The following is a 26,370-nucleotide window of genomic DNA, read 5'->3' on the forward strand; positions in this document are numbered from 1 at the left end:
CATAGGAGAAATGCTCACTAACAGGAATGTAAACGTGTGCAAAAAAAAATGATGTTTTGTACGTATGGAACATTTCTGCTATCTATTATTTCAGATCATGAAACATGGGACCAGCACTTTACATGTTTAATTTATATTTTTGTTCAGTGTATATTGGACAAATGTAAAGATGAGTTATCTTACTAACTCTGAACTCCACACGCAATAATTAAGGTGGTGCCAGTTCATGTTAATGCAATCCATCTCTGTACAGTCCTGTTGAGAAAGACTGGCTGTGTTAACACAGGTGCCACCCTAGTTGCCCGGTCACACCTAGCCTATTGTCAACTGTAGCACAAAATGCCCATCAGCTCAATGAATCCACCTCTATTATCTAAATGCTGAGCCTATTAACACCGGCTTGTGTTGGAATGTTTACCTTACCAAAGGCTGTGGCCACTCCCTGTCTCTCGTAGCACAGATTAGCTTGAGAGAGATTACAAAGTTATTGGCCATGGGGGCATTGAGCGAAAAATCTGTGTCAGATATAAATAGTTGAGCTTGATCTTTGTGCCACCAGGGCTGAGCAGAGAGGCTGTGAGGTTCAGCTTGCGTTGTGCTGCCATTTTATTTTAATTTAGCACAGGGGGCAGGCAGAAATAGGCTGATGTCAAATGGAGATCAGGTGATGCCAGGGGCCTTTCAGGTTATTATTAAGAGCTGACTCGGTTAGCAAATGTGCATTATCAAATTTTTCTGATGCAGTGACTGTAGGAAATGAAATTAAGCCACCTAGTGGCATTGTGGGAGTTGTAATGAGTTTTGTGCTCTTGGCAGCCAGTCTCATGGACATTCTCTCATCTTCACCTTCCTTCCCCCCTCTCTCTCTCCATCTCTCTCTAGCTGTTCCTGCGGTGCAGACTAGTCTTGCCTTTTATTTATTTATTTTTTATTTAACCTTTTATTTAACTAGGCAAGTCAGTTTAGAACAAATTCTTATTTACAATGACGGCCTAGGAACAGTGGGTTTAACTGCCTTGTTCAGGGGCAGAACGACAGATTATTAGCATGTCAGCTCGGGGATTCGATCTAGCAACCTACGGTTACTGGCCCAACGCTCCAACCACTAGGCTTCCTGCCGCCTTACATGTCTCCCTGTGTATCTGGGATTTGAATGCAGTTGAAGGAAGCCTAAATTACATTGCCTCTAAGAAAGTAACCTGCTTGTGCCTCCACTCTCATCATTAACTTTTCATGCGCACTGGCTACTGGCAACTAGAGGTGCTTGCTATGCACTCTGCTGAGGTTCAGTAGGAAGGTAAACTCAGTTCTCTGTGTAATGAACATAATGTGTACACGTAACAGAACGAGTAGTACTCACACAGTGGGGGGGTGTTGGTTCATACAATGGGTGAACTGGCCTGTTAAGATGTTTCACAGGAAGCCTGTTAACGCTTCAGTGCCTGATGCCTTCAAGCTGGTATGCGTCATCCTAAAAAAGCAGAGCTTGTAAACCTCCCTATTCCCTTTGCTTCCTCTCCGCCGCTACCCTCCTCTTTCCTTTTCTCCATTCCCATCGGCTCAGCCCTCTCCCTCTTCCCATCCCCCGCTTCTCTTCTCCCTCCTCCCCTTTCCTTAACTGTGTTGCACATCTGTTGCGCTAGCTAGCGGACACCGGTCCACGGTGCTTGGCTACCTGAGCGTATGGAAGGGCTAGCCGAGCAGGTAGCGTAAGGAGCTCCTGGTGTAGCCGTCAAGACGGGGGCTGTCAGCCGGAGCTGGAAGATTAGCACCGTGGCTCGCTGGGTGACTGACATTATAGCCTGAAGGAGAGACCCTCATACACACACAGGCTGCCTGGAAACAAGTTACATACAGCGTTACATGTCGACAGCAGTAACATCATTGGCTTAGCATGAGAGAGCGTCTCTAAGTGAGGGAGCCGGGGAAGGAATGAGGGAGGTCCTGAAGCAATATATCATCAAACCAGCTGTAGTCAGCTGACTGCCTCTGTGTTGTGAACAGGTTGATGCTGCCTCGAGGAGGAGAGGGAGGGAGAGCAAGAGAGAGGGAGCAGAAGGGGAGGGGCAGCAGTAGCATCTGAGCTGAATGTATAGTACAGCAACCGCTCCTGTCATGTGAGCAATACCAAAGGGAGCGAGAGTGAGGCAGGGACAGAGAGTGGAGGCAGCAGTTCATTCATTGAGTGGTGTAACCTGGCTGCTGCAGTCAGATGGAGGGAGCAACAGAGAGATGGAGAACTCCCAGAGCTGTGGAAGGCAGCAGGCTTCCTCTTCTCCTGACCCCTACACCTCGCCCAGGACAGACTGGCTCACGCAGGTGGCATCACTAATGTGACAGTCCTGCCACTGCCGACGTGGGCTCCCTTTTTCCTCTTTCTCTCGATGCCGCCGCTATGATGGATTTTTTGCGCTTCGACTCGAGCCCTGGCGTCGGCGTTCCAGACGAACACTTCTTTCTCCAGTGGCGATCTGTTCTCTCCTTTTTTATGATGCGTGTTATTTTCTCTGCTTGCTAGCCTTTTCCCTATTCTTCTTCTCCCATCGTTGCCGCCTCTCACTGCTCTCGCTTTCTCTGCTGCTGTAACGGCAGCCTTTTTCACTGGAGACCACTGATCTGGTAAGCGAGCAACAGCAGGGAGGATAACAATCACTCTGCATGTTGATGTTGTTTCCCCGTCTCCTTTTGTCTTTGTCATGCGTGTTTTCGTTTTGATGTAATGTACTGTTCTTACATAGATGCTTTGCTAGCTAGCAGTGTCATTCATTCGATTGCCATGTTAGTAGGCTAATTGTTGCTATGTAGCCCTTAGCTACGGGCGGGTAGGCAGTGATTCACCGTGCCCGCAGTACCTGTTAGATGAGGCAGCAGACAGAGCTGGCACCTTGGAGCCTCGCCCCTTTCTGATCCTGCAAGCCATCTATTCCTGTCTACGTCTTTAATGGCATTCCCTATATAGTGCAGTAGTTTTGGTCAAAAGTAGATCACTATAGGAAATAGGGTGCTATGGCTTTGGTCAAAAGGGGTGCAATACATAGGGAATAGAGTGCCATTTCGGACGAAGCCAGTGATAAAGGCCTTGGCCCCTGAACTTTCCACTAGTGCTCTAGCTATTGTTGAAGGGAGGGGCGAGCGTTTATAGAACTGATTGTAGATACAGTAAAAGCTTGCATAGCTTTACGTAAGAACCGTAATACGACACCAGGTTGGGTTTAAAGTCCAACCAATTGTGACGTGTTATTTTTGTGCGCTTGCTAGTTGCAAGGCAAACAGGAAATGCATATGGAATGGCGTTTGACAAATGGACGAAGGCTGCTCAGCCAGCCGTATGGAATCTACCACTATGGAATCTATGCATGTGTGATCGTCGTCTGCTGGCGTGCCGCTGGAGTTTTGAGCTAACGATGAGCTAACGTTAAGCTGTCTGGGAATATGAGAACGGAGGTTAGATTTAGTGTGGCGAGGACCGTTGTAGGTGCTGGGCTTCCTCTGCCCCCCTCTTTTTCTGTAAGTCTCAGACCTCGCTCTAACAGGGCCAGTGCTGTCAGCCAGAAGGTGGGTAAACCAAACAGATAGGCTACCTCCCTGTGTGTCACTGTTAGGTCTTGCATGCCAGTCTCTCTTTCCTTCTTTCTTCCAACACATCTGTTGCTTCTTGTCCACTCCATTCAATCACAGATCACCTGACTAGCTCTTCCCGCTGGCTGGCTACTCAGTAGGGTTGGACAGAATAGGACTGTTTCTGTTTGATCTGACATAATAACAGAAATTAGTAGAAATCAAGTTCCTTGAAAAAATTATTGGATAATTTGCTCCAGACCGTTTTGCCAATTATTTTGACAGTGGGTGTCATGCTTTTTTGCTGCGTTTCCACCCTGTGTATGTACAATACAGGTGTTCATTACTTTAACCCACAAGTGTTCATTGCTTAAATCCACCTTGGAATGTTTTTCCAGTCTTCTATGTGGGTGTGTGCACAGTGCGGCAGAACAGCATGCTCTCGTTGTGTAGTGAACAGTACCCAGAGAACGAGCTATCTAAATATGGAGCGAGCAGATGAATGCTTGTGACTCTCCTGACTTGCTACACGCCTCCACACTCTCACACATGCTGCTCCCTGTCTGCCTGCCTTTCCTAACCACACACACAGCACCTAGCATTATTCAACATTCACTACCACAGTTCTTTACCATCCCTTAGATGCAATGTTGAATATGACACACGTGCTCATCCTATTTTGCTTCCTTCCCATTTGCCCTAACTCTGAGATGTTTTCAGATCTGAAGGATCAAGTCTAGATATAAACATTGTGGAGTAGTTTACAAATCTGCAAACATTAAAGGGGTAGGGCCAAGGGGAATGGGTAGGGCCAAGGGGAATGGGTAGGGCCAAGGGGAATGGGTAGGGCCAAGGGGAATGGTTAGGGAGTGAATTGAAACCAGAGGACACCGTTGTTGTATCTCACCCTTTTCTCTCTTCTTTCTCGCTCCAGGCCTACTCCCAGGATGCGTACCTCCGAGGCCGTAGTGCCTACAGTGGAATTGCCCGTCACATCCCCGAACCGCCCCCCATATGTTACCCCAGAGTAGACTGTAACCCCCCGGGGATGGCCCAGGCTACAGAGACCCCCTCTCCGGTGGGGGTACAGGGAGCATGCCGGGGGCCTGTGGGGGCATCACCACCCGACCTGGGGTACCGCATAGAGATCCCCGTGCCCCCGTCCCCTCCTCCTCCTGCACACCCGTACTCCAAGTCCCAGACTGTGGCATGCATGCGCAACAACAGCGTGAGGACTGTGGTAGTTCCTCCAGAACTGGGCCGTATGGGACCAGCTCATAGAGTAGAGTACGGCCTGGTAGGGCCCTCTGACCCTGGCATCATCAGAGGGCGACCTGGGTCTGTGTCCCACTACCCCCTGCCACGGAAAACAGACATCTACCCCTCTGGTGCGAGCCGCCTCAATTATGGCGCCCCACCACCCCACTACCCACCCAACTCAAACTCCCCCAACCCCGGCTCTCACCAAAACATTGACTGGCGGACGTACCAGACGTACAGGGAGTACATCGACAACAAGGGTATCCATGCATACGGCAGCCGTACCATCCAGGAGAGACTAGACAGCCTGCGAGCCGCCAGTCAGAACACCTTCAACTCCTCCCACTACATCCCCCGAGGGGGTTGGGGGCCCGACCCCAAGGGCCTCCGACGCAGGAGCACCTCCCACGACCGCGCCTACCACGGACCCCCGCCCCCTTTCCACCACATGCCCCCTCGCAGCTCTTCCCAGGACCGTATGAGTGTGGCGGAGCGGGGGGTCCACCCCAGGAACTGGCCCCCTCGTAGCGTGTCCCAGGATGAGTTTACCCACAAGGCCCGGGCCCGCTCCTCTGACTATGTGGACCCTGCGGATCTGGGCCGTCCCATGGTGGACAGACGGGGCTACGGTAGCAGGGTGGACCAGGGTACATGTCCAAGCAGGCAGAGCCTCTCCAAACAGGCTGCCCATCATCGACCTCCTGCAGGATACGGTAGGGACAGTCTCCGGGTGGGGCCAATGTCTAACCCTGCCCTCCACACTAATGGACCAGAGCAGCACCAGCCTCACAGTGCCCCTAACATGCCCCAAGACAGACCCTCTCATCTGTGGAAGAATCTCAGCTTGGAGCAATCCAACACTGATGAAAGAGCTGGTGTCAAAGGTGTGAACCATGTGAGCCAGAGTAGGGGACCGGCAGAGACCATGCAGCCACCAGTGGAGGTGCCATGGAGACCGGTGGCAGCGGTGGTTGGCCATAGGTCCTCTTCCCTCTCCGCTCCCCATCAGAGACCGCAGAGGCCTGGGATTTTCAAAACCTCTTGCCAGCACCCTCGACCAGAGCCCCAAGTGAACGGGCGTGGCCCCTCAGCCTCTGAGTCGGGCGTGGTGCTCAGGGAGAAGCCTCCTGGGTCGGGGAAGAATCCCAGTCCCCTACGCCACCCTTCCTACATCCTGGCGGTGAACGAGGACGACGGCTCGGAACCGGCAGCAGGTGCGGTGTGCTGGCTGCCCAACGATGCGCGGCGGGAGATGCACATGCGGCGGCTGAGCGAGAAGCAGGAAAAGCACCAGACCTGCTCCTCCAACCTGGACGAGTCCCTCGACTCCATCCCCTTCATCGGTAAGAAACAGAGCACTAACTTCACGGTTGCATCCCAAATTGCTTCCCATTCTCTATTTGGTGCACTACTGTACTTCAACATTTGTATAGGGAATGAGGTGCCATGGTTGTGTGAAAGTTCCCAGAACATTCGTTAGGTTGTGGCAAATGTTCTCGTGCACAACATTATATATGCCTGATGTTGCAAGAACTGTCCCATAACGTTGCGCTCACAAATTTCAAGCGTGCGTACATTTTACGTATGGGTGATCCTGGGAATCGAACCCACTATCCTGGCTTTGCAAGTGCCATGCTTGTTTTGGGGAATCTTCTGTGGTGGCTGTTACAGATGTTGTGCACAACATTTTAGTGAATGTTAGGAGAACATTCCATGGATATTTCATTTAAAAAATGTCTTGAAATATTTGTATTTATTTTTATGTTCTCATTCTAATGTTAGGTAAAACACTAACTATAACTTAATGGGAATCTTAGCTAATGTTCTGGGAATGTTCCCGGTTTGCTGGGTAGGTCCCGATGTACAGATTGGGAGGGAAAGGAACATGGAAGGGGAGGAAGGAAGGGGATGTCGTTCTAGTCTAGATTAGCAGACTAGAGCATCTTTTTGCAATCTGAAAATTGTTAGATTTAGCAACATGGTTTTATAGTGTTTTTCATTACATCCATGATGTTTACCACCAAATCAATCTCCTTGGCTGGATGTACAGTAGTATGTTAAGGAGCTTTGGTGGCAGGCAGGAGTGTCACTGGTGGTTTGGCTTAGTTTAGCTGCACTAGAGTGGGACGGTATGTGGGAGAGTGAGAGATTACACTACTCCATTAGTTTGTTGGATGTCATCTTCTGTAATAATAATTTTAAAGTCACACTCTAAATATGCTCCCAACAATTATGGGTTAAACACTCTTTTTGGGGTGTGTGTGAACTCAGGCTTTTCACGGGATTTCATCTTCCCCAAAAGTATCTGTTCCCCATCCCTATGAGTAGAATAATGGTCAACCATGATGTTGATGGTGATAGGAACATGTTTCCCCGTAAGAAGTGCTCTCTAAATGTCACTCCCACTAAAGTCAGAGTAAAAGGATTACTTTTCATGTTTGTGCATTTTCCTTTTATCTCCATTTTGCTGAAAAAGCTTTTCTCTCAGCACAAACAGCTGAAGTAGACTTCATTTCCTTAAAGGGACAGTCGGATAAAAATGTAGCCTTTTCTGATTATCCTATCCTTACACCGAGCTCACAACCTGCAATATGCATGTTATTTTGTTTTAGGAATCAGTCAAGTTATTTTCTTCAATCATGTGGACAACCAGGACATGGATTTATTATTACCTAATTGAAGAGTTGGGTCAGGATGTACCATAACTAAAATTACGTAAACATATTTTACTGGGCCATTTTGATCAGTAAGGTAGAACGCTCCTGTTGGCTGATCCACTTAGTGTTCTGGAAGGACACTGAAGAATATTAGGCCTGATTCCGACTTGTGTACCCCTTTCTTACGCAAGTCTTTCCTATGCACTTCTCAGGAGTTGGTATTCAGACTTATCTTGTGCAGGTGCGTAACGGGCTTTGCAGGCGTGGTTCCCTTACGTGCGCTGAATACATTTAAGGATGCATTTCCTCTGCCTTTTCCTGGTTGCTAAAATTCGAATAGTTCGCCTAATTTCTTTGTGACAAAACAAGCAAGTTAGTATAGTATAGAGAATCATTGTACCATCTAAATCGCTGTGAAATATATTTTCCATAACCAGAAATCATGTATTTTGAGCTGTTTGAAATCACAAAACCGAAAGTAAAGAGGCAAACACCTAAGGTAAGAACGGTAAGCATAGAATAGATCTACCGCTTCGTAGACTTGCTTTCGATGAGAATGACAGATCTATAACACACATTTCTGTGAAAAGTTACATATTGCAGCTTTAATTCAACTGCTGAAAAACCTCCCACTTGCTGACCAACAGATTGGATTCATTCATCCTGAAATTTGTCATGTTCAAGCCATGAAATATTGGAAGGTGGAACATTTAAAAAAATAAGATTTGAACAATGGTCCTATAAATCTCCCCTAATCCTCACTAATCATGGAGCTGTATGACAACGGTCCAGTCATCGTGAACCATGCGCCAGGCTCCAGGTTTAACCTGCTACGTGGTCTGAGTTCCATAATGATTCAAATAGGCTACATGTACCAAATTATTGCACAACGTTAGTCTAATCTGATCCACTAATGCTAGCAACCCTCAGGAACAACTACATAGACGTGACAGAGGAAAGAAAGGTGAATGGAATGTTGCAAAATGTAAGCTACAATTTGAAGAAAAGTGAGTTATACATGTATGTAGATATTAATGACGGTGGCTCCCGATAGTGGCTAATATTTAACATGATGCAAATTGTAAAATGAAAAGCCTGGGTATATAATTAAAACATTCTAAACTACATACATTAACTCAGCAGTTTCAGCCCTACGGAATCCTATAGCTTGGCAGGGCTTTACAGTGCGACCATTTTACTCGCATATGTGCCTAAATATTTTGCTGTACGAATGTTTATTTAGGAACACCAGTGCGCATTGAAAAATTAAGGGACCTAGCTTTAATACCTCCAAATATTTTTCATTGTGCTCCTAAATTTCCTTGTGCACCTACATTTTTCAACTTAGGCACACATGTACTCCTTGTAAAAAAGGTCAGCTTAGACCTCTGCTCGGCTCTCTAAAGTTCATCCACGTAAATTATGAGGGAACACAATAAAAATTCTGGATACCGGCACAGCTATTTATTGCCTACTTCACTGTGGAAAAGGGGCCACCATACATGTCATTTTGATACGATTTTCAGTTTGCTTCCATATGACTGGTTTCACGTTTGTCTCCAGGGTTCATAAGGAAAAATCATCTAAAACAATGTGCATTTACAATCCCCTTCTCCAAAAGGATTACTCATTTACCTAGCTCTTGAGAATGCTGATATTTTTATCGGGAAAAATAAAGGTGATTTTTTTCCCGCTTGGAACCGGCAGTTTCGCACGACCTTATTCAAATCAAATTTTATTGGTCACACAAACATATTTAGCAGATGTTATTTGCGGGTGTAGCAAAATGCTTAAGTTCCGAGCTCCAACATTGCAGTACTATCTAACAGTGCAGTAGAATCTAAAAACAATTCACAACAATGCTCACATCTAAAAGTAAAATTATAGAATTAAGAAATATATACATTTTAGATGGCATTGACTAAAATACAGTAGAATAGAATACAGTATATAAACTCATCAAAAAAAGAAACATCCTCCCACTATCAACTGCGTTTATTTTCAGCAAACTTAACACGTGTAAATATTTGTATGAAAATAAAAAGATTCAACAACTGAGACACAAACTGAACCAGTTCCACAGACATGTGCCTAACAGAAATGGAATCATGTGTCCCTGAACAAAGGGGGGGGTCAAAATCAAAAGTAACATTCAGAATCTGGTGTGGCCACCAGCTGCATTATGTACTGCAGTGCATCTCCTCATGGACTGCACCAGATTTGCCAGTTCTTGCTGTGAGATGTTCCCCCACTCTTCCACCAAGGCACCTGCAAGTTTTCAGGCATTTCTGGGCGGAATGGCCCTAGCCCTCACCCTCCGATCCAACAGGTCCCAGACGTGCTCAATTGGATTGAGATCCGGACTCTTTGCTGGCCATGGTAGAACACTGACATTCCCGTCTTGCAGGAAATCACGCACAGAACGAGCAGAATGGCTGGTGGCATTGTTATGCTGGAGGGTCATGTCAGGATGAGTCTACAGGAAGGGTACCACATGAGGGAGGAGGATGTCTTCCCAGTAACGCACAGTGTTGAGATTGCCTGCAATGACAACAAGCTCAGTCCGATGATGCTGTGACACCGCCCCAGACCATGACGGACCCTCCACCCCCAAATTGATCCCGCTCCAGAGTACAGGCCTCGGTGTAATGCTCAGTACCTCCACTGCGGTACCGTCGATGTGGATAGGGTTGTGCTCCCTCTGCTGTTTCCTGAAGTCCACAATCAGCTCCTTTTGTTGATGTTGAGAGGTTATTTTCCTGGCACCACTCTCCCAGGGCCCTCATCTCCTCCCTGTAGGCTGTCTCGTCATTGTTGGTAATCAGGCTTACTACTGTTGTGTCGTCTTCAAACTTGATTGAGTTGGAGGCATGCTTGGCCACCCAGTCATGGGTGAACAGAGGAGTAGAGGAGGGGGCTGAGCACGCACCCTTGTGGGGCCCCTGTGTTGAGGGTCAGCAAAGTAGTGGTGTTTCCTACCTTCACCACTTGGGGGCGGCCCGTCAGGAAGTCCAGGACCCAGTTGCACAGGGCGGGGTTCAGACCCAGGGCCCTGAGTTTAATGATGAGCTTGGAGAGTACTATGGTCAATGAACAGCATTATATAAAAACACATAAAAACGAAATACTACGAAGTTGCTTAGGAGCTTGAAGCAGAGCTGCCATATCTGTCGGTGCCATCTTACACAAAAAAAATGTATGGTTTCCTCACGCGTAAAGGTGGTTGCATTATGAAGGAATTAAGTCAAGGTCAGAATACAGCGTACATGTAGACACCTCCGCCACACCTTCATTTCGTAGATACCGACCGAATAGTGGGTGAATAGCATGCTATTCTCATGCTTAATATCAAGGTCAGAATACGCATAGAGAGAAAAGTACATAAGAAGGGAATTACAGTGAGCTCCAAAAGGGACAATGATATATTTGTTGTTTTGGCTCTGTACTCCAGCACTTTGGATTTTAAATTATACAATAACTATGAGGTTAAAGGGCAGGCTGTCAGCTTTAGTTTGAGGGTATTTTCATCCATATCGTGTAAATCGTTTAGAAATCACAACACTTTTTGTACATATTCTTTTTAGGGGACCAAAAGTATTGGGACAAATTTACTTATGTATAATAAAGTAGTTAATTTAAGTATTTGGTCCCATATTCATTGTACGCAATGACATTAAGCTTGTGTGACTATACATTTGTTGGATGCATTTGCTGTTTGTTTTGGTTGTGTTTCAGGTTATTTTGTGCACAATAGAAATTAATGATAAATAATGTATAGTGTCATTTTGGTCACTTGTATTGTAAATAAGAATAGAATATGTTTCTAAACACTACGTCAATGTGGATGCTACCGGGATTACAGGTAATCCTGAATGAATTGTGAATAATGTTGATTGAGAAAGTTACAGATGCACAAATATCAGACCCCCAAGACATGCTAACCTCTCACCATTACAATAACGTGAGCTTCTCATTTTGTGGGGGGGGGGTATGATATTTGGGCATCTGTAACTTAATGTAGTCATTGCTTGCTAGGAATATGGGACCAAATACTAGACTTTTTACGACTTTAATACACATGTAAGTGAATCTGTCCCGATACTTTTGGTCCACTAAAATGGGGGGGACTATGCATAAAGTGCTGTAAATTCTAAATGGTTCACCCGATATGGATGAAATTACCCTCAAATTAAAGCTGACAGTCTGCACTTTAACCTCATAGTAATTGTATAGTGATGGAGTAGACTCAAAACAAAACATTTTGTCACTGGCCCAATACTTTTGGGGCTCACTGCACGTTCCATTTACGCACGCTTAACTCTGGTCGGAATCATCCCCATAGATGCGTTCTGCAGATGTGTGTTCTATGGAATTGGGGCACAGCGAAGTAGCAGAGATTGGGCATGTACATTTTTAGTATGGCCCATGGGACAGAAGTTAGCTAGAGTTTTGTCCTAGAGCCAAACCCGTATGAGAAGAGACTACACTGTCCAGTGTGTGGTATAAGGGGGTAACTTCCACTGTTTTTTTTATGATCTAATTTGAGCTTTACACATCTGAGGCATTTTGGGATGGAACAGTTGTAGCCTTAAGAATATTGTTTTACCAATGCCTTTAGTGAGCAGTACAATTTGGATGGAATGGAACAGTTGTAGCCTTGAGCCTCTACCCTAGATTTAGCAATAGTGTTTCTTAAATAAGATACAACCATGATTTTCACTGTAAATCAACTCTGTCATGCTTAATGCCAGGGCTTGTTGTTTTACTGAGGCTGCGTTTACACAGGCAGCCCAATATGATCTTTTTTTACACTATTTGGTCTTTTGACCAATCACATCAGATCGTTTGCCGATCTGATTGGTCAAAAGACCAATTTGTGGGAAAAGATCAGAATTGGGCTGCCTGTGCAAATGCAGTGTGAGGCCTGTGTGTGCCAGTCATGATAAGACTGTATGTAGGTCTATTGTTTTGGACTTTATTCAGGGAACCAAGACTGCAAAGCCCGTTACGCACCTGCATAAGGCTAGTCTGAATACCAACTACTGAGAAGTGCGTAGGAAAGGTGTTGGACTAACATTATTATTAGTAGTAGTATTATGTGACATGCAAACACAAGTGTGACAGTGTGATGTAAGCTGGAGTCGTTAGACATTCACCTCAAAGGTCTAGGGCAATTCTGTAGAATGGTGCTGAACAGTGGAGGCTGGTGGGAGGAGCTATAGGAGGACAGGTTCATTGTAATGGTTGGAATGGAATTAATGGAACGGTATCAAACATATGGAAAACACGTTTGACTCCGTTCAATTGATTTCATTCCAGCCGTTACAATGAGTCCGTCCTCCTATAGCTCCTCCCACCAGCCGCCACTGGTACTGAAGCATCTTGTTACGAAACTTACTGAATGCATTGTTAAAATGATTCAAGTCTGCTCTTGAATTTGGCTGTTAGAGACAATGTAATGTTGTCTCACATTTGTTGTGAAAGCCCCTCTACACAGTACTAATCAAGTTTAACGTTTTATTAGTCATATGTACAGGATACACATGGTATACAGTAATCCCTCGTTTATCGCGGGGGTTACGTTCCGAAAATGACCCGCGATAAGTGAAATCCGCGAAATAGAAAACTTTTTTTTTTTTTACAATTAGCAACTATTACATGTATACAAATACAGTGACTCACGTGTAGGCCGTTTCACTGCTCTTCAGACTGGGCCGCTGCATCCTGACTGCGCTCTGCAGTGTTCTCTTCTTCTGAAGCCCGCGGTGCAGGTGTGTTTGTTCGGGAGAAGAACATAGTGATAGGCAGCTGTTGTCGCTCTTTTTTCTTCTTTGCAAAAAGATCCTTGTACACCGACATGCCACCATCGATTACGTTGGAGAACTGTAATGAACGGCTCATCAAAGGGTCCCATTCCTCAGCTACTCGCTTAAGTTCAGTGGCCATTCGCACCATGGTTGCTAAGCGACCAAGCGTTAGTCCTTCCTTCCTTCCTGGCCAACTTAATGTAAATTTGCCAAGCTGTTTTATGTACGTACACATAACTGCACGAGACGACAAAATGATAGCACAATTCGTAGCATGTTTTGATACAAGAAGCGGGAGTGAGTTTTTAGCGAATCAGAATGCAGAGCACAATGCACCAAAAAAAAAAAAAAAAATGCATTATGAAAATCCGCGAAATAGCGAATCCGCGATAAGTGAACCGCGAAGTGGCGAGGGATCACTGTACATCGTCCAACTATAGGCTTACTTTCAGGTTCCTTTTCAACAATGCAACAATAATAAGAAATAAAAAAGAGAAGAATATGAACAGAAAGTAAATGGCAGTAGAATAGATAAATCAAATCACATTTTATTTGTCACATACACATGGTTAGCAGATGTTAATGCGAGTGTAGCGAAATGCTTGTGCTTCTAGTTCCGACAATGCAGTAATAACCAACAAGTAATCTAACCTAACAATTCCACAACTACTACCTTATACACACAAGTGTAAAGGGATAAAGAATATGTACATAAAGATATATGAATGAGTGATGGTACAGAACGGCATAGGCAAGATGCAGTAGATGGTATAGAGTATAGTATATACATATGAGATGAGTAATGTAGAGTATGTAAACATTATATTAAGTGGCATTGTTTAAAGTGGGTAGTGATACATTTTTACATAATTTCCATCAATTCCCATTATTAAAGTGGCTGGAGTTGAGTCAGTATGTTGGCAGCGGCCACTAAATGTTAGTGGTGGCTGTTTAACAGTCTGATGGCCTTGAGATAGAAGCTGTTTTTCAGTCTCTCGGTTCCTGCTTTGATGCACCTGTACTGACCTCGCCTTCTGGATGATAGCAGGGTGAACAGGCAGTGGCTCGGGTGGTTGTTGTCCTTGATGATCTTTATGGCCTTCCTGTGACATCGGGTGGTGTAGGTGTCCTGGAGGGCAGGTAGTGCGTTGTGCAGACCTCACTACCCTCTGGAGAGCTTTACGGTTGTGGGCGGAGCAGTTGCCGTACCAGGCGGTGATACAGCCTGACAGGATGCTCTCGATTGTGCATCTGTAGAAGTTTGAGTGGTTTTGGTGACAAGCCAAATTTCTTCAGCCTCCTGAGGTTGAAGAGGCGCAGCTGCGCTTTCTTCACAACGCTGTCTGTGTGGGTGGACCAATTCAGTTTGTCCGTGATGTGTACACCGAGGAACTTAAAACTTTCCACCTTCTCCACTACTGTCCCGTCGATCTGGATAGGGGGGTGCTCCCTCTGCTGTTTCCTGAAGTCCACAATCATCTCCTTTGTTTTGTTGACGTTGAGTGTGAGGTTATTTTCCTGACACCGCACTCCGAGGGCCCTCACCTCCTCCCTGTAGGCCGTCTCGTCGTTGTTGGTAATCAAGCCTACCACTGTAGTGTCATCCGCAAACTTGATTATTGAGTTGGAGGCGTGCATGGCCACGCAGTCGTGGGTGAACAGGGAGTACAGGAGAGGGCTCAGAACACACCCTTGTGGGGCCCCAGTGTTGAGGATCAGCGGGGTGGAGATGTTGTTACCTACCCTCACCACCTGGGGGCCGCCCGTCAGGAAGTCCAGGACCCAGTTGCACAGGGCGGGGTCGAGACCCAGGGTCTCGAGCTTGATGACGAGTTTGGAGGGTACTATGGTGTTAAATGCTGAGCTGTAGTCGATGAACAGCATTCTCACATAGGTATTCCTCTTGTCCAGATGGGTTAGGGCAGTGTGGTTGCGATTGCGTCGTCTGTGGACCTATTGGGTCGGTAAGCAAATTGGAGTGGGTCTAGGGTGTCACGTAGGGTGGAGGTGATATGGTCCTTGACTAGTCTCTCAAAGCACTTCATGATGATGGAAGTGAGTGCTACGGGGGCGGTAGTCGTTTAGCTCAGTTACCTTAGCTTTCTTGGGAACAGGAACAATGGTATAATACAGGAAGGTACAATATTTACATGTGTATTGGGGATGGGGGGCAAGTGAATAAATTGAGCAGTATACTAAGAGTCTGGTAGCAGCAGTTGTGGTGTGGGTGTGTGCATGAGTGGGTGCATTTGTGCTAGGGTGCGGAGAATCTTAGCAGGTGGTTAGTTCAAGTGTTCAGCAGTCTGATGGCTTGTAGATACCAACAGGCTCAGAGACAGTTTCTATCAGACCTCATGCTCCGATACCGTCTACCCGACGGTAAGGGAGAGACCAGCTCGTGTGTGGGGTTCTTGACGATGTTGCGTGCCATTCCTCAGGCACCGTTTTAAGTAGATGTCCTGGATGTAACCCTGGATGTAAAACTGTAACCCTGCCACTCAGGAACAGTCACTGTGTATTGAGTAGATTCACTAAACTGTTTAACAAAGGTTTAACAAAGGTCATGTAAAGAAACACTTTATGGCAACCTTGCAATGAGAGGTTGTTCAGAGATACTTTTGAGAGATGGGAAACTCCATTGGAATCGTATTAACGCCCATTGTGTACGTTTCCCATGTGTAGTCAATGGACCGTGCGCTGCATTCTGGGACAAGGATAGCGCTCCTTCATGAGGTAAATGGGAGTCAATTGGGCACTAGCTCAAAATACCAACATTGGCATGAATTTCGTCAACAAGAACAACATTGCAAATATTTTCAGAGATGTTAGCTAATTAACTTGTTCTCTTTAATATCGTAGAGCTTTGGAATAGTGACGTTGCGTAATTTCGAGGAAAATAGGCAGGTTTCTCAATTCACCCTGTACTCACCTGGAATGCATTGAAATTAACATCTTCCTTCTTAAAAGTTAATTTGTGCAATTTCTTTCTACCTTCAAATCAATCAATCAAATGTATTTATAAAGCCCTTCTTACATCAGCTGATGTCAGAAAGTGCTGTACAGAAACTCATCCTAAAACCCCAAACAGCAAGCAATGCAGGTGTAGAAGCACGGTGGCTAGGAAAAACTCACTAGAAAGGCCGGAACCTAGGAAGAACCCTAGAGAGTAATCAGGCTTTGAGGGGTGGCCAGTCCTCTTCTGGCTGTGCCGGGTGGAGATTATAACAGAACATGGCCAAGATGTTCAAATGTACATAGATGACCAGCAGGATCAGATAATAATAATCACAGTGGTTGTCGAGGGTGCAACAGGTCAGCACCTCAGGAGTAAATGTCAGTTGGCTTTTCATAGCCGATCATTGAGAGTATCTCTACCGCACCTGCTGTCTCTAGAGAGTTTAAAGCAGCAGGTCTAGGACAAGGTAGCACGTCTGGTGAACAGGCAATAGTTCCATAGCCGCAGGCAGAACAGTTGAAACTGGAGCAGCAGCACGACCAGGTGGACTGGGGACAGCAAGGAGTCATCAGGCCAGGTAGTCCTGAGGCATGGTCCTAGAGCTCATGTCCTCCGAGAGGAAGAGAGAGAGAGAAAAAGAGAGAATTAGAGAGAGCATACTTAAATTCACACAGGACACCGGATAAGACAGGAGAAATACTCCAGTTATAACAGACTGACCCGAGCCCCCCGACACACATTATTGCAGCATAAATACTGGAGGCTGAGACAGGAGGGGTCGGGAGACACTGTGGCCCCGTCCAATGATACCCCCGGACAGGGCCAACCAGGTAGGATATAACCCCACCCACTTTGCCAAAGCACAGCCCCCACACCACTAGAGGGATATCTTCAACCACCAACTTACTATCCTGAGACCAGGCCGAGTTTTGCCCACGAAGATCTCCCCCACGGCACGAACCTGGGGGGGGCGCCAACCCGGACAGGAAGATCACGTTAGTGACTCCAACCCACTTAAGTGACGCACTCCTTCTAGGGACGGCATGGAAGAAGACCAGTAAGCCAGTGACTCAGCCCCCGTAATAGGGTTTGAGGCAGAGAATCCCAGTGGAAAGAGGGGAACCGGCCAGGCAGAGACAGCAAGGGCGGTTTGTTGCTCCAGTGCCTTTCCGTTCACCTTCACACTCCTGGGCCAGACTACACTCAATCATAGGACCTACTGAAGAGATGAGTCTTCAGTAAAGACTTAAAGGTCGAGACCGCGTCTGCGTCTCTCATGGATAGGCAGACCATTCCATAAAAATTGAGCTCTATAGGAGAAAACCCTGCCTCCAGCTGTTTACTTAGAAATTCTAGGGACAGTAAGGAGACCTGCGTCTTGTGACCGTAGCATACGTGTAGGTATGTACGGCAGGGCCAAATCGGAAAGATAGGTAAGAACAAGCCCATGTGTAATGCTTTGTAGATTAGCTGTAAAACCTTGACATTAGCCCTTGCCTTAACAGGAAGCCAATGTAGAGAGGCTAGCACTGGAGTAATAAGATCAACGTTTTTGGTTCTAGTCAAGATTCTAGCAGCTGCATTTAGCACTAACTGAAATTTTATTTAGTGCTTTATCCAAGTAGCCGGAAAGTAGAGCATTGCAGTAGTCTAATCTAGAAGTGACAAAAGCATGGATGAATTTTTCTGCATCATTTTTGGACAGAAAAGTTTTTGCAATGTTTCGTAGATGGAAAAATGCTGTCATTGAAACAGTCTTGATATGTTTGTCAAAAGAGAGATCAGGGTCCAGAGTAACGCCGAGGTCCTTCAGTTTTATTTGAGACGACTGTACAACCATCAAGATTAATTGTCAGATTCAACGGAATACCTTTGTTTCTTGGGACCTACAACTAGCATCTCTGTTTGTCTGAGTTTAAAAGTAGAAAATGTAATGCCTTCGAGCCAATCACTTGTGTTGTGTCAAGGTAGTGGGGGTATACAGAAGATTTGGTAAAGGACCAAGTCCATATTATGGCAAGAACAGCTCAAATAAGCAAAGAGAAAGGACAGTCCATCATTACTTTTAAGACATGAAGGTCAGTCAATAAGGACGTTTTAAAGAACTTTGAAGGTTTCTTCAAGTGCAGTTGCAAAAACCATCAAACGCTATGACCAAACTGGCTCTCATGAGGACCTCCACAGGAATGGAAGACCCAGAGTTACCGCTGCCTCAGAGGATAAGTCCAGTAGAGTTACCAGCCTCAGAATCTGCAGCCCAAATAAATGCTTCACAGAGTTCAATTAACAGACACATCTCAACATCAACTGTTCAGAGGAGACTGTGTATCAGGCTTTCATGGTCGAATTGCTGGATAGAATCAACTACTAAAGGACACCAATAAGAAGAAGAGACTTGCTTGGGCTAAAACACGAGCAATGGACATTAGACCGGTGTAAATTTGTCCTTTGGTCTGAGTCCAAATTGGAGATTTGAACGGATGTTCTCTGCATGTGTATTTCCCATCATAAAGCATGAGGTGTACGAGGTATTATGGTGTGAGGGTGCTTTGCTGGTGACACTGTGTGTGATTTATTTAGAATTCAAGGTTCACCAGCATGGCTACCACTGCGTTCTGCAGCAATACGCCATCCCTTCTGGTTTGGTCTTAGTGGGACTATCATTTGTTTTTCACCAGGACAATGACCCAACACACCTCCAGGCGGTGTAAGGGCTATTTTACCAAGAAGAAGAGTGATGGAGTGCTGTATCAGATGACATGGCCTCCACAATCTCTCGACCTCAACCAAATTGAGATGGTTTGGGATGAGTTGGACCGCAGAGTAAAGAAAAAGCAGCCAACAAGTGCTCAGCATATGTGGGAACTCCTTCAAGACTATTGGAAAGGCATTCCAGGTGAAGCTGGTTGAGAGAATGCCAAGAGTGTGCAAAGCTGTCAAGGCAAAGGTATTTGAAGAATCTAAAATATAAAATGTATGTTCATTTGTTTAACACTTTTTTGGTTACTACATGATTCCATGTGTTATTTCATAGTTGTGATGTCTTCACTATTATAAAATAGTAAAAATAAACAAAAACCCTTGAATGAGTAGGTGTTCTAAAATTTTAAATATGTTTTAGATGGGCTTGGTTAAAGTCACCCGTGACTGCTTCCGGGTAAGAGGTTTCTTGCTGGCTAATGATCTTGTAAAGTTTGCTAAGTGCCTCCGTTGTTTGCTTGTGGCAGTGTGTGTACACAGCTGTGATGATAACACACATGAATTCCCTTATATATAGGCATATAGTGGGGTCGTCATTTTAGCACCTCCTGGTCAGGTGAACAGGAGCTCACAATGTTTTCAACTACTGTACACTACGCTCCCCCCAAATCTTACCAGAAGCCACCGTTCGACCCTTTTGGAATATGGAAAAGCCTTCTGGTTGAATTGTAGAGTCGAGTGTGTTGTCCGTAAGCCACTTTTGAGGAAAAACAAGACACAGCATTTCCTGATGAACCTCTGCGATTGAAGCCTTGCTCTGAGTTCACAAAGTTTATTTTCCATACTAGGAAGAGGAGGCTGTGTAGCCTGTCTTTTCAAGCCAGCTTTGAGTGCCCCTTTCTTTTCTTCTTTGCTGGCATTGCCTTAGGTCATCTCGGCCAGGAGCCAATGTACTATTCCAGACTGAGGCTGAGTGTGTAGCTTCCGATTCATGATTTATAAGTGTTTGTCGGTCGTAGGAAATTATTGCACGAACATTCTAAGCAAACAAAGTAATAAATTAACACAAAAATAGTCATAAAGCAAAGTCGAGCTGGAATCGCCAATAGACGCTCACCGCCCACCGCACCGACATCTTGATACCAGACTGCCTTACTTACATTATCTCCCATGATGATGATGATGGTCTTTATTTAACCAGTTAGAAATCTATTTCTGTGTCATCTAGCATGTAGCAGTTACATGTCTGCCTGTCATGGTCCGTCCATACCACCACTGCTGGTAGTGAATCAGGCAGGCAGGGCCAAGCCAGGTGCAGACAAAGCAGACAGTTACAGTTAGGAGGGAGGGTGATGGAGCAGCCACAGCACCACCACTCTGGGCCTGGTGCCCATGATGTGATCCAGAGAACAGAGGACTGATTGACCAGGCCTGACCAGCCCCTCAGGCTCCCATCAATGACCCGTTTGAAAGGTCAGGCAGGCAGGCCACTGTCTGTACGGTAGGGGCTCTCAGCTCTTGTCATGTGAGGTCAGATCCCATTCCCATGGCCCACCCGATAGTGGCAGAGAGTGGCAGAGCCGGTTGGTCACTAGTCGTCTTTAGCTTTCTTTAGCTCTGGTCCAGGTCACATTCTTTTCTTACCCTCTTGGATCTAACAGCTGATACGTGTCAATGTCTGGGTTTTATTGGAATCTAAAAAATGACTGTTACTGGAATAAGATCATCCATCGCCTGCTGGATTTTAGTTTTTAGTTTTGAATATTTTAGAAATTTTAGTTCCATTTAATCGTTTTGAGAGTTTTCAAATACGATCCCACGTTGAGGATTTATCTTCCAAAGTTTGACCTTTTGAACTTCGCAAGCAACTTCAGGACTTGTGGATTGGGTCCAGCACTACCAGAGAAGCTGGCATGTTGTTTGCATCTGAGTGAGGAGCTCCGGTCCTGTGCCAGTCCAATTATGGCCAGGCTAGGTGTGGTGAGGGTCATCCCCCAGGACTGGTAATCCCTCCCTGGGAAGCATGCTGCTGGTGGACGGGCTGGCCATGGGGCTGGGGCCCTGGGCTTGGCTGGACAAAGGGGGCTGGTGCAGGGCCTGCCAGGAGTGTGAACGCCGCTACCTGACGCTGGAGGAACCAGACGGTGTGTTGAGTTGCACAGACGGGGGAAGGGGGCGGTGTGTAACCTAGAAGAAGTCCAGTTTCTTGTATGCAGTTATTTTGCGTCTGAAAAAGTTGGGTGGTTGGTGGTATCTTTTTGTAGCTTGTATAACGGCAGCTCTTTGAAGTAGGCGGCATCAATGGGGTTGTTGTACATTTGGCCCATGTTGTATAGCTGTACTGGGTGAATATTAGATCTAAAGATTTGACGGTGTGTTTGTGTCCACATCGAGGGTGAATCTGCCTATGGGATAGGCTTATATTGGTGATGGATGCCTATAGGGCTACATTGGCGGTGTTCCTTCACACTCCTTCTCCTTGGCCCTGGTTGAGATGAGAGATGGGCGCAGCCTGGGATGTTGGAAGGAACTAGGGCAGTGGCTTTTAAATTTAGCTCCACAAGCCCCACGGCTGCAGGCAGAGAGCAGCTTTGCACTCTGAGCTGTTTTGGGCTCAGCGGGCCAGGGTTGGCCGGCGTTGGAAATGCTGCTCTACTCAGCAGTTAACAACTTTCACACTTTTCTTTTCAAAAACAGGCCATGTCAGAAAGGGAGGGAGACGTTCTCATTCCTAGGAGCCGTGTTGTTCTAGTGCCATAAGTGTCTTTGGGAATCTTCATAATGCTGCAGTGGTCTACTTGCTGATGTTACGTAACTGGAGTATCCCAGGAAGCTGAATTATTATTTTAAACAAATTTGTTGCACCATAATCAGAAGTTTAGGTACATTTTATCCATTATGATGATGAGGAAGATCATGGTGATGGAGGAACATGATGACTGATGAAGTGCTTCATAACATATATTTATCCATCATGTAATACCTAAGCTTGTGTTGTTGCAGATGAGCCGGCTAGCCCTAGTGTTGACCATGAGGCCACGTCCATTCCTGCTTCCGCCGTGATATCTGTCGCTCCAGCCATAACTACAGTCCCCCCTAGCCCAAGCTCCTCCCCGTATCCTCTCATGCGCCGACAGCTGTCACATGACCAAGGTAAGAGGCACCCTGGGGGCGGGGCTCCTGGTTGTCATGGTTAAGGTGCAGATACAGTTCTGTCAGTTGCTGTGTTGTCAATGCCATTTTTGTTTTAGTCATTGGTGGCATCTGAAACACTCTATTATGTATGCAGTGCACTACTGTTGACCAGATCCCCAATCCCCATAGGCCCTGGTCGAAAGTAGTGCGCTATATAGGGAATACTACAGTGCCATTTCAGCCGCTTCCATTGCGTTGTTACTGTCTTGATGCTTCCTCAGAACTCCAGCACTGAGTTCTGTCACATCTATTATGTGGCACAGCTATTATGTGACAGAACTCAGTGCTGGAGTTTTCTGAGGAAGCATGACATTGACCCAGTTCTTTATACAGGTTTGAAAGCAGCTAGGATGTCTCCTCCATCAGTGCTAAATCACTTCAGAGTAAAATTGGCTCTGCATTTGATATTAACACAATTCTGCCCTGTGATATTGAGCCCTAAAACTACCTCAGAGAACACTACCACTGACCCTCACTAATAACACTCAGCTATGACACATCACTCTGTCTACACGCTGTAAAAAACACTGTCGTTGTGTTTATGTCCCGGTCTCAAGAGTCTCTCAGAAATGCTATTCTGGAGTCTGATGCCGAGACCAAACAAGAGCGGTCCAAATCCTGCGACGAGGGTCTGGATAACTACAGAGAGGAAGGCAGAGGGTGAGTCCTTTTTTACATTTGGAGATGTGGAATTTGGTCTCATTTTCTCACGATACTGTTCTCCAATGTTTTTGGTTCATCCTCCTAATATCAGTTATTTGTCTCCCTTCTCCTCTGTCTCCAGCCGGTCAAACAGTAAACACATGCCCAGTCTGAGAGGCCTGAAGAAGGTGAGGAAACCGCTCAATACAGGGTTTATTAACCACAACATGTTGGTTATCTTTATAACAACTTTAAATGGGTTATAACAGCTCTATAAAGGTTTAACTAAGCCATGTTGGCTGTGTTTATACAGCCAGTATAATGGCTACTTAACATATGTGGGCAAAAAGCCGGTAATATCTATCCCTAATCAGAGTGCCTAACGGTGGGACAAGCTGCTACTTTTACACAACTGGTTTGAAAACAGTCTGTACTTTCCCTGTGCTTTTGAAAGGTTTCCTAATCACATTGACAGGATGTGTTGTATGGTTTCCTGGCTTTGCCTGAATCATCTTGATTTCTTCAGCCATAATGAACTCACCTGTCTATGTGATTTTGCTACACTAGTCAGACAGACTTTGATGCTCCCCAAATAGCAGTAGAAAAGGACTCCCTGGGGATTTGAGCTATTTTCTTTAAGACCACAGGCTCTCTTCCTGCTGATTACTTGTGTGTGTGTGTGTGTGTGTGTGTGTGTGTGTGTGTGTGTGTAGGCTCTGGATGGACACAAGTCATCTGATGACTCTGGGTCCAGAAGGGACTCCTCTTCAGATGTATTCAGTGACTCTTCTAAAGAAGGCTGGCTCAACTTCAGGCAGATCAACACTGAGAAGAGCAAGGTATATTTACACACTTCTACCCTTGTCCAACTGCCAAATCACATGGAGCTCTACTTCGCTGGTCTGGTTATGTATCCACCATAGTTGCTGGAAAGGACCGTGTGAAACAAAAATATCCACAACCGTGTGAAAAGTTTATCACGCACACCCACCCACACTGTGCTAACTCTTTACATCTTCATGCAGGGCCTTAACTCAACATTTCGCTCTCTCTCTCCCTCCGTTTCTTTTCTTTCTTTCTCTAGCGTGGGGGTTCGAGGTCGTGGAAGCAGATGTACGCCGTGCTGCGAGGCCACGGCCTCACGCTTTACAAGGACAAGAAGGACGGCGTCTCCCACGCCTCCTCCCACTCCCAGTCCGACGACGACCCACAGCCAATCAGTGTCAAGGCCTGCCTGATTGACATCTCCTACAGCGACACGAAACGGAAGAACGTGCTGCGTCTGACCACGTCAGACTGCGAGTATCTGTTCCAGGCTGAGGGCAGGGATGACATGCTGTCATGGATCCGAGTCATCCAGGAGAATAGTAATCTGGATGATGAGGTGGGTTCTGCCTGGCAACACTGCAGTACTCTGTTACTAAGCTCATCATGTGATTATTAGCATTCCGCTGTGCCTGCGATATCATCTGCAAAACTGTACACAACTAATAAACGTTGATTTGATTTTGATAGTAATAGGTCTATCCCACATTTGATTATTCTTTGCTAAGCCCATGTTTTTATCCAAAGGGACTTGCATACAGTAGCTAGAATTTTACTACCCACATTTTTGGCAGGTCCTGCCTTAACTGCAAGGCAGATGTGTCAAATGCCAGTGTGCTATTTTGAAGCTTGTGAATAGCCTAGCCTGCGTCGGGGCTCAGGCTAAACATCTTCTATTTCATTTACACTAGTCATTCTCACTGTCCTTGGTCACTAGTGGAAGCAATAGCTTTTGGGCTGAGAGACTCCCGTTTGTTCAACATTCCTCTCCTTGGGTTTATGGTAATGATGTTTGTCTCGGTTGCGTTTGGTGTTTACCCCACAAATAAGACACTCACTGTCCTGTTTTGCAGGTAGAATCACTACTACAGCCTATTTATAATATCAAACTATTTTAACATTTGATTTCTCATGCTTACTGTATGTAGGATCACTAGGATACAGAAAACACAAAACATCTCCTGCTGGACCCTAACAAGAGTGTGTTTTTTTCCTTGGCTTAATGTTAACTTGTCTGTTGGCTGTGAAATGAGCTAACAGTGTGCTTGCTTGTTCAGCTGTTTGCCCCTTCTCAGTTAGCCTTCGGTCTTTGTCTGTGGTCTCAGTCTCCCACAGAGTCTTTCATTAATGGGGAGAACCCATGACTTCCTAAATAGCTCAAACAGGATTCAGTGTGGTTAACTGCTAAATCCTTTTCACTTAGAACTATAAATATATATATATATTTGATAAGACAACATATACTTGAGAAATCTGAATGTGCTGGTAGTCCAAGGGTTATGTGAGGTTACTTCTCAGCCATTAAAAAAAGTTTGGGTTAACATCCATGATTTTTCATTTCCAAAATTGTTAATTCTGTTTGTCCTTAGCTTGTGTTCCAGTTATGTTAAAACTGATTGTTTGTTGTCCATGTTATGTTTCAGAATGCTGGTATAACCAGCCAGGACCTGATCAGCAGAAAGATCAGAGAGTACAACACCATGATGAGGTATGCAGCAACACACACACACCATCTTTATTTGACCCACAATGCAACATCATTTTACACCAACTTTTATGCACAAGTCCTTAAAGTCACATATAGTATAATTTAATGTACTATAATATGACCTTTTTTGTGTTTGATCCAGTGCCCCCAGCAGCAAGACTGAGCCCTCCCCCAAAACCTCCCGGCAGTCCCTCAGTATCAGACACACCCTCCTGGGGGTGAAGGGAGAGGGCAAGGGCCAGAGCCCCCACTCACCCAAAACAGGAGAGAGAGGTAAGGTCATTATTACAACAACAAAGAAGTTACTGGAAACAACGAACACAGACCCCCCCACAGACGCCGCGCTGCTCAGCTTCATTTAGTAAACAAAACTAAAACAATAAGTAATGTGCCTGGGGTAACCAGTGACCTGTTTCACCTTTCATGGATCTCAGCTTTAAAGCAAGGGATTACATTCACCACAGGTAGACATGCTGTGTCCTTTACACACTGCTGAAAAGCAGGGCATGATGAAGTTTCTAGCTATACTACACAGTAAAGTTGCCCATCACACGAGAACAGGAGACAATAAATATGGTTGGATTACATGTGGAAATACAGTATGTTATTGAAAATGTTTATCTTTGACTGTCTGCACAGGCAGCTGTTGACCTTCCAGCAGCTAGTGTGGTTTGAGTGTGTATCTGTAGTGTGGATTATCACTCAGATGGCTGCTTTGTGTGTGTTCTGTCAGATGAATCCAGTCCTCCACGGGATAAGGCTGCCTGGAGGAGGGGCATCCCCGGCATCATGAGGAAACCCTTTGAGAAGAAGAGCACTGCTGGGGTAACTTTTGGGGTGCGCCTCGATGACTGCCCACCTGCACAGACCAACAGGGTAAGGGAGAGCGAGTGAGTGTGTGTTTACATGTGAGAAAGACATGGAAATTATGTTGTTGAATGAATTATGTGTTTTGTTTCCCTTTGATGGTTGAGTAGTGTGATATTTAAGAGAAACTTCCTCTAGACACTATTTGGGTTGTTTTTCCAGTCTCCCTACATAGGGGGTGTTTCAGACATAATG

At 45.7% G+C, this 26,370-nt stretch overlaps 1 protein-coding gene across 4 annotated transcripts in view; it reads left to right on the forward strand.

The window, feature by feature from the left end:
* The window catches only part of LOC139559785 (rho GTPase-activating protein 21-like), a 108,217-nt gene that overhangs the window by 55,223 nt on the left and 26,624 nt on the right, over positions 1 to 26,370 (forward strand). For 2 of the 4 annotated variants that reach the window (XM_071376137.1, XM_071376138.1), the window contains exons 8-16: positions 4,493 to 6,161; positions 21,942 to 22,091; positions 22,691 to 22,793; positions 22,918 to 22,963; positions 23,489 to 23,614; positions 23,860 to 24,159; positions 25,244 to 25,308; positions 25,451 to 25,581; positions 26,042 to 26,184. In XM_071376137.1, coding sequence (XP_071232238.1) covers positions 4,493 to 6,161; positions 21,942 to 22,091; positions 22,691 to 22,793; positions 22,918 to 22,963; positions 23,489 to 23,614; positions 23,860 to 24,159; positions 25,244 to 25,308; positions 25,451 to 25,581; positions 26,042 to 26,184 — 2,733 coding nt within the window. Of the gene's footprint in view, positions 1 to 1,542; positions 2,620 to 3,322; positions 3,556 to 4,492; positions 6,162 to 21,941; positions 22,092 to 22,690; positions 22,794 to 22,917; positions 22,964 to 23,488; positions 23,615 to 23,859; positions 24,160 to 25,243; positions 25,309 to 25,450; positions 25,582 to 26,041; positions 26,185 to 26,370 lie in introns of those variants that run through there. The other 2 variants (XM_071376140.1, XM_071376139.1) reach the window with 2 other exon arrangements.

This window comes from Salvelinus alpinus, chromosome 30 (genome assembly GCF_045679555.1).
Source record: "Salvelinus alpinus chromosome 30, SLU_Salpinus.1, whole genome shotgun sequence".
Taxonomy (NCBI): Eukaryota; Metazoa; Chordata; class Actinopteri; order Salmoniformes; family Salmonidae; genus Salvelinus; species Salvelinus alpinus.